We start from the raw sequence: 7,573 nt of genomic DNA, 5'->3' as shown, positions 1-7,573 counted from the left end.
CTCAAAAAACAAACAAACAAAAATAAATAAATAAAAACTACCTCAAAAAGTGGGGAGGGGGGCATCACCAGGCTGGTATTCTGCGCAGTGTGGATTCTCATGGAAACATTTAAATCGAGCCCTGCCTGCTGGGTTTTTCTTATGGCCTCAGGATTTATTCTGGAAGCAAAGACCTCAGAGGGCTGCACGGGCCCATGCCAAGCCCCCTTCCTTCCTGCCATCTGTATCCTGGGCACTCCTAGTCTATCTCTAGAACTGACCTCTCTCCGGAACTGCAGACTCCCCTCTCCATCTGCTCCCAGGCCGTGGACGACTCTACGCTCCTGACCCTCCAAGCCTCGCCCTCCTTGGCCTCCCTCTTCTCCTTTGGCCCCCTCATCAAAAACCAGCTCTGTGCTTTCTCTCCCCTAACCTGCATCTGATCACTTCGTCGAACTCCACTGCCAACATTTTGGGCCAAACCACCCACCCCTTGGTGCACCCTTGGCCCTGCTCTTCAGTCTCCAGGCTCCTGCCTTCCCCTGATCCCTGCTTTCCCCAAATCTGTCCTCCCTGCAGAAGCCACCAGAGGGCGCCGGTATGCACCTGAATCCGGTCCCCTCCCTCCTATACTGGGAACCCTCCCAGGCTCCCAGCTCAATAGCGGTCAAGTCAAAGCTCCCCATGGGGTCCCCTCCGACTCCTCGCTCCACCCCAGCTTCCTGGGCTGTGCCAAAAATGTGTCCTCAGCCTGGATCAATCATCCCCAATCTTCCCCACCTCCTGCTTGTCACCCATCTCAGACTTTCCTGATCTCCTGTCTAAAGCAGCTTCCGCAGCCAGCCAGCATGGTGACTCACGACTGTAATCCCAGCACTTTGAGAGGCCGAGGCGGGTGGATCACCTGAGGTCAAGAGTTTGAGACCAGCCTGGCCAGCATGGTGAAACCCCGTCGCTACTAAAAATGCAAAACTCAGCTGGGTGTGGTAGCCCGTGCTTGTGATCCCAGCTACCTGGGAGGCTGAGGCATGAGAATCACTTGAACCCGAGATTCGGGAGTTGTGTGAGCCAAGATCACGCCACTGCGCTCCAGCCTGGGCAACAGAGCTAGACTCCGTCTCGAAAAAATGAAAAAAAATTCCTCCCCTTTGCTTTTGGGGGATATTGTTCCCCAACGTCACACAGTGTCAGAGCTGAGATTTAAACCTGGGTCTGTGGGACTCTCTACACAGCTACATTTTGGGGTAATCTTGGCATTTTTACTTTTTTATTTTTATTGGTTTCTTTGTTTGAAATGGAGTTTTGCTCTTGTAGTCCAGGCTGGAGTGCAATGGCTCAAACTTGGCTCACTGCTACCTCCACCTCCTGGGTCCAAGTGATTCTCCTGTCTCAGCCTCCCAAGTAGCTGAGATTACAAGCATGCACCACCACGCCTGGCTAATTTTTTGTATTTAGCAGAGATGAGGTTTCACGATATTGGTCAGGCTGGTTTCAAACTCCTGACCCGCCCACCTTGGCCTTCCAAAGTGCTGGGATTACAGGCGTGAGCCACCATGCCCAGCAACTTCACTTTCTTTATACCCAGAGGGAACTGATCACAGCATGCATCAGATTGTCACAGGTCTCCATGAATAATCTCAGAGAGGCCACCAGGTCACCCGGAATCCTCTGTCACCATTCTGAGGGGCAGTAAAGACTGAGACCAAAGGCAGCACTGACCAGGCCAGGACATACCCCCAAGAGGCCTGCCTGTGGCCATACAACAGCCTGACATCACGACCTTCAATCCCCACACCCCCTGGGATTTTTGAGAGCCAACGCTTGGCTCACCGAGTCCCTGTTTAGTGATTCTGGGCTTTTCTTTGCCCCCCGCAGCTTAGAGACAGCAGGTCAACTTAGCCTCATGGTGCCCCTTGAGCCCGCCCCATTCTCCAGGTAGGACGGTCAGCAGAAAACTGGTTCCAAGAAAAAGAACCACTCACCGCAGAGACGGTAAACAGGGAGTTATCGAAGGACATGTCTGAAACAGAAAGAGAAAGAAAACCCAGGATTGGGGACCAGTTGTAACTTCCCTGCTCCCTGCCATCCCCGCCCACAGGGAAGCAATTGGGGTCCATCTCCCAGCATCCTCTATGGCGCCCTTTCAACCCATTCTGCATGGTGAACTGTTCACAGCTACAAACGGAACCTAGTCCTTCTACACACAGGGGACTAGGTTCCTGTGTGTAGGGGGGATCTCACTGCCCTGGGGAAAATGGGAATCTTATCTCAGGCCTTCCAGAAGGAGCACCTGCCAGCTCCTCCTCCTCACCAGGCTCTCCTCCAATTGCTCCATCACCCATTTTTTTGTTTTTTCTCGTTTTTGAGAAGGAGTCTCACTCTGTTGCCCAGGCTGGAGTGCAATGGCGCAATCTCGGCTCACTGCAATTTCTGCCTCCTGGGTTCAAATGATTGTCCTGCCTCAGCGTCCTAATAGCTGGGATTACAGGCATGCACCACTACACCCAGCTAATTTTTATATTTTTAGTAGAGATTGGGATTCACCATGTTGGCCAGGCTGGTCTCGAACTCCTGGCCCCAAGAGATCTGCCTGCCTCGGCCTCCCAAAGTGCTCGGATTAGAGGCGGGAGTCACTGCACCTGGCCTCCATCACCCATTCTTGTAGGTCTCTGCTTAAACATCACTTCTAGCCAGGTGAGGTGGCTCACAGCTGTAATCCCAATGCTTTGGAAGGCCAAGGAGGGAGGATCACTTGAGCCCAGGAGTTCAAGACCAGCCTAGGCAACACAATTCTTTGTCTCTAGAAAAAAAAAATTTAAAAAGTAGCTGAATGTGGTGGTGTGTACCTGTGGTCCCAGCTACTCAGGAGGCTGAGAGGGGAGTTTCACTTCAGCCTAGGAGGTCAAGGCTGCAGTGAGCTATGATTGAGCCACTGTGCTCCTGTCTGGGTGACAGAGCAAGACTCTGTCTCAAAAACAAAGACAAAAACAACAACAAAAAACAGGGCCGGGCGCGATAGCTCATGCCTGTAACTGCCTGTAATCTCAGCACTTTGGGAAGCTGAGGTGGGTAGATACCTGAGGTCATGAGTTCGAGACCAGCCAGGCCAACATGGTGACACCCTACCTCTACTAAAAATACAAAAATTAGCTGGGCATGGTGGCTCACGCCTGTAATCCCAGCTACTCGAGAGGCTGGGGCAGGAAAATCGCTTGAACCTGGGAGGCAGAGGTTACAGTGAGCTGAGATCAGGCCACTGCACTCCAACCTGGGCAACACAGCTAGACTGTGTCTCAGAAAAAAAAAAAAAAGGAGGCCAGGCGCAGTGGCTCACGCCTGTAATCCCAGCACTTTGGGAGGCCGAGGCGGGTGGATCACCTGAGGTCGGGAGTTCGAGACCAGCCTGACCAACATGGAGAAACCCCGTCTCTACTAAAAATACAAAAATTAGCTGGGCGTGGTGGCGCATGCCTATAATCCCAGCTACTAGGGAGGCTGAGGCAGGAGAATTGCTTGATCCTGGGAGGCGAAGGTTGTGGTGAGCCGAGATTGTGCCATTGCACTCCAGCTTGGGCAACAAGAGTGAAACTCCGCCTCAAAAAAAAAAAAGAAAAGCATCACTTCCTCAGGGGACCACCTGCCTTGTCCCAGACACAGTCTGGTGCTACCACGGGCTGTTCCCCATTGGAGAATGGGCTTGTGCACAGAGCGCACATCTGTCTTGGTTATAAAAGGACCCTCCCAGACCTCAGCACACAGGAAGTGCTCAATAAATGTGTGTGTCAGACCAGGAATGAAACACAGAGAATACATTTCTCAGCTTGGGGTGCCTTCAAGAGAACATCCTACATGACAGACTGGCTGCCTCTCACCCCCTTGGGGAAGCTGGCAGAATGACATGTTCTGGAAGGCAAGTGTGGCCCCGGAGTCCCCGAGATAGACACGGTCCTTTCCCCATGGAACTGGCTGTCCAGCAGAGGAAATGAGTATTAAATATGCAAGCACCCAATGATCACTTAATTCTGTTTCATTTTTGTTTTTTTCTTCCTTTTTTTGAGGTTCATTTTTGTTTCTTTCTTCCTTTTTTTGAGGCAGAGTCTTGCTCTGTCACCAGGCTGGAGTGCAGTGGTGCCATCTTGGCTCACTGCAACCTCTGCCTCCTGGGTTCAAGCGATTCTCTTGTCTCAGCCTCCCAAGCAGCTGAGATTACAGGCATGCGCCACCATGCCCAGCTAATTTTCGTATTTTTAGTAGAGACAGGGTTTCACCACGTTGGCCAGGATGGTGTCGATCTCCTGACCTTGTGATCCGCCTGCCTCGGCATCCCAAAGTGTTGGGATTACAGGCGTGAGCCACCGCACCAGGCCACCTAATTGTATTTCTACCAAGGGGTAAGAAGAATGGTCGGTCCTGGGGTCCTGTAAGTAGCAGGCACAGACCCTGTCTAGGGAGTCAGGGAAGGCTTCCCAGAAGAGGTGACCTTTAGGTTAAGTTAAAGGAGAGAAGGTGAGAACCCAGGGGAAGAGGTGGTGAGGGTGTGTTTTGACCCTAAAGGGAACAAGCAGTCACAGAAATCTGATTGGCGTGTGATGAGGTCTGATGGCATTTGGAGGTGTAATCCTTTCCCCACCGGAGTCAGGAGTGTGGAGGCACAGACCTGTGCTGTTGAAGTTAATCTGGGCCCAGCAGGATTCTCGATCTCTGCAAAGGAATTCAGGAGAAAGTGACAGGGACCAGGGTTGCCCCTTGAGTCAGGAGGCTTGATTGGGAAAGCTCTAGCCCCAAACCACAACCAAAACATAGCCTTTGCTCCCCACCTACTGACCGATGGGTCTTCCTCACAGAAAAGCAGTAACATCCTGATTTCTGGAGCTGTCACACTGTAGGACAGCCCGTCGGCCGGGGAAAGAAAAAAAACATGGAAATTCTCTTGGGCCAGGTGCGGGGGCTCACACCTGTAATCCCAGCACTTTGGGAGGCCGAGGCGGGGGATCACTTGAGGTCAGGCGTTCAAGACCAGCCTGGACAACATGGTGAAACCCCATCTCTACTAAAAAATACAAAAATTAGCCAGGTGTGGTGGTGCATGCCTGTAGTCCCAGCTACTCCAGAGTCTGAGGCAGGAGAATCTCTTGAACCCGGGAGGTGGAGGTTGCAGTGAGCTGAGATTGCGCCACTGCACTCCAGTCTGGGCGACAGAGTGAGACTCCGTCTAAAAAAAAAATACATATATATATCCTTCAGGGTAGGAGGTCCACAGCCAGGTGAAGCTGGGATTCAATCTCCAGAGCAGGTCTTTACCACCAGGCAGCAGGATGTCTCCCCACTCTCAGAGGAGAGAAACTAAGGCCAGGGCCAGTTAGGACATCCTGGTGCCCAGGAACCTGGGCCATCGCCGACAGTGCAATTGGGCATCGCACAACCCCAGGGGCATTTTTTTTTTTTTTTTTTTTTTTTGAGACGGAGTCTCGCTCTGTCACCCAGGCTGGAGTGCAGTGGCGCCATCTCCACCCACTGCAAGCTCCGCCTCCTGGGTTCACGCCATTCTCCTGCCTCAGCCTCCCGTGTAGCTGGGACTACAGGCGCCCGCTACCACGTCCGGCTAATTTTTGTATTTTTAGTAGAGACGGAGTTTCACTGTATTAGCCAGGATGGTCTCGATCTCCTGACCTCGTGATCCGCCCGTCTCGGCCTCCCAAAGTGCTGGGATTACAGGCGTGAGTCACGGTGCCCGGCCACCCAGGGGCATTCTTTAGAAACTGCTTGTGGGTATCTAGAGTGATTGTGACCATTTTCTGGCAGCTGGGGGTAAAGGGGTATGGGGAAGGGCCTCTCCCTGGGCAAACTGCTCACTCTGTGACTCAGCGCTGAGCCTCAGTCCTCTCTTCTGTAAAACAGGGCTATTCATAGTGCCTGTTTCCAGGGCTGCCATAAGGATAAGGAGCTCCAGCTTCAGAGAATCCTAGCACAGTCCTCCAGCACACAGGAGGCACTTAATAAATGGCACCTGTTCCCATTATGCAGCATGCCCACCAGGAGGCGCTGTTTGTGGGGGGGCATGGAGTGCCCACCCTGCCAGGGAAGTGTCCTTCTATCCCCAAACCTCCCTCTGTGGGTCTCCAGGGATGATCTCACCTTTTCTTCTGTAAATTTTTGAGTTTAACTGGAACAAAAAAGAAATGAGCATGTGTTAGATTTTGGTTCTAACTGTATCTGGCAATTTCTGTTTTTTTTTTTTTTTTTTTCTTAAGACAGAGTCTCACTTTGTCACCCAGGCTGGAGTGCAGTGGCTCAATCTTGGCTCACTGCAACCTCTGCCTCCTGGATTTAAGCAATTCTCCTGCCTCAGCCTCCCAAGTAGCTGGGATTACAAGTGCACACCACCAGGCCCAGCTATTTTTGTATTTTAGTAGAGGTTTCGTCATTTTGGCCAGACTCGTCTCGAACTCCTGACCTCGAGTGATCCACCCGCCTCAGCCTTCCAAAGTGCTGGGATTACAGGCATGAGCCACCCCGCCTGGCCTGGAAGGCCTCAGATTTTTGTTTGTTTTTTGTTTTGTTTTTCGAGATGGAGTCTCGTTCTGTTGCCCAAGCTGGAGTGCAGTGGTGTGATCTCGACTCACTGCAACCTCCGCCTCCTGGGTTCAAGCAATTCTTCTGCCTCAGCCTCCCATGTAGCTGGGACTACAGGTACACATCACCATGCTCGGCTAATTTTTGTGTTTTCAGTAGAGATGGGGTTTCACCATATTGCCCAGGCTGGTCTCAAACTCCTGACCTTGTGATCTGCCCACCTTGGCCTCCCAAAGTGCTGGGCCATCCTGGGCAACATGGTGAAACCCTGTCTCCACTAAAAATACAAAAGTTAGCTGGGTGTGGTGGCACGCACCTGTAGTCCCAGCTACTCGGGAAGCTGAGGCATGAGAATCGCTTGAACCTAGGAGGCGGAGGTTGCAGTGAGCCAAGATCGTGCCACTGCACTCCCACCTGGCAATAGAGCAAGTGAGTCCAGATCACCTCACTGCACTCAAGCCTGGGTCACAGGGTGAGACTCCATCTCAAAATACACACACATACACACACACATAATTTGGCTGGGCATGCTGGCGCATGCCTGTAATCCCAGCATTTTGGGAGGCTGAAGCAGGAGGATCACTTGAGCCCAGGAGTTCAAGACCAACCTCGGCAACATAGCAAGACCCTATCTCAACAACAAAAAAATTTTTTTTTTTGAGACGGAGTTTTGCTCGTTACCCAGGCTGGAGTGCAATGGCACAATCTTAGCTCACCGCAACTGCCACGTCCTGGGTTCAAGTGATTCTCCTGCCTCAGCCTCCTGAGTAGCTGGGATTACAGGCATGCGCCACCACGCCTAACTAATTTTGTATTTTTAGTGGAGATAGGGTTTCTCCATGTTGGTCAGGCTGGTATTGAACTCCCAACCTCAGGTGATCTGCCCGCCTTGGCCTCCCAAAGTGCTGGGATTACAGGCGTGAACCACCACACCCAGTCAACAAAAAATATTTTTAAAAAATTAGCTGGGGCTGGGCGCGGTGGCTCAAGCCTGTAATCCCAGCACTTTGGGAGGCCGAGA

At 52.0% G+C, this 7,573-nt stretch overlaps 1 protein-coding gene across 2 annotated transcripts in view; it reads right to left on the bottom strand.

Annotated features, from left to right (window-relative positions):
• LOC105549894 (chromosome unknown open reading frame, human C19orf38) overlaps window positions 1-7,573 on the bottom strand; it is a 40,905-nt gene that overhangs the window by 4,806 nt on the left and 28,526 nt on the right. The window contains exons 4-7 of one of the 2 annotated variants that reach the window (XM_011994611.1): window positions 6,115-6,142; window positions 5,826-5,827; window positions 4,637-4,680; window positions 1,962-1,999 (exon numbers count right to left, since the gene is read on the bottom strand). In XM_011994611.1, the coding sequence (XP_011850001.1) occupies window positions 1,962-1,999; window positions 4,637-4,680; window positions 5,826-5,827; window positions 6,115-6,142 (112 nt within the window). The remainder of the gene's footprint in view (window positions 1-1,961; window positions 2,000-4,636; window positions 4,681-5,825; window positions 5,828-6,114; window positions 6,143-7,573) is intronic. The other variant, XM_011994601.1, reaches the window with a different exon arrangement.

The sequence above is a fragment of the Mandrillus leucophaeus genome, unplaced genomic scaffold, assembly GCF_000951045.1.
Source record: "Mandrillus leucophaeus isolate KB7577 unplaced genomic scaffold, Mleu.le_1.0 Scaffold112, whole genome shotgun sequence".
NCBI lineage: Eukaryota > Metazoa > Chordata > Mammalia > Primates > Cercopithecidae > Mandrillus > Mandrillus leucophaeus.
This window is presented reverse-complemented; position numbering and strand designations above follow the sequence as displayed.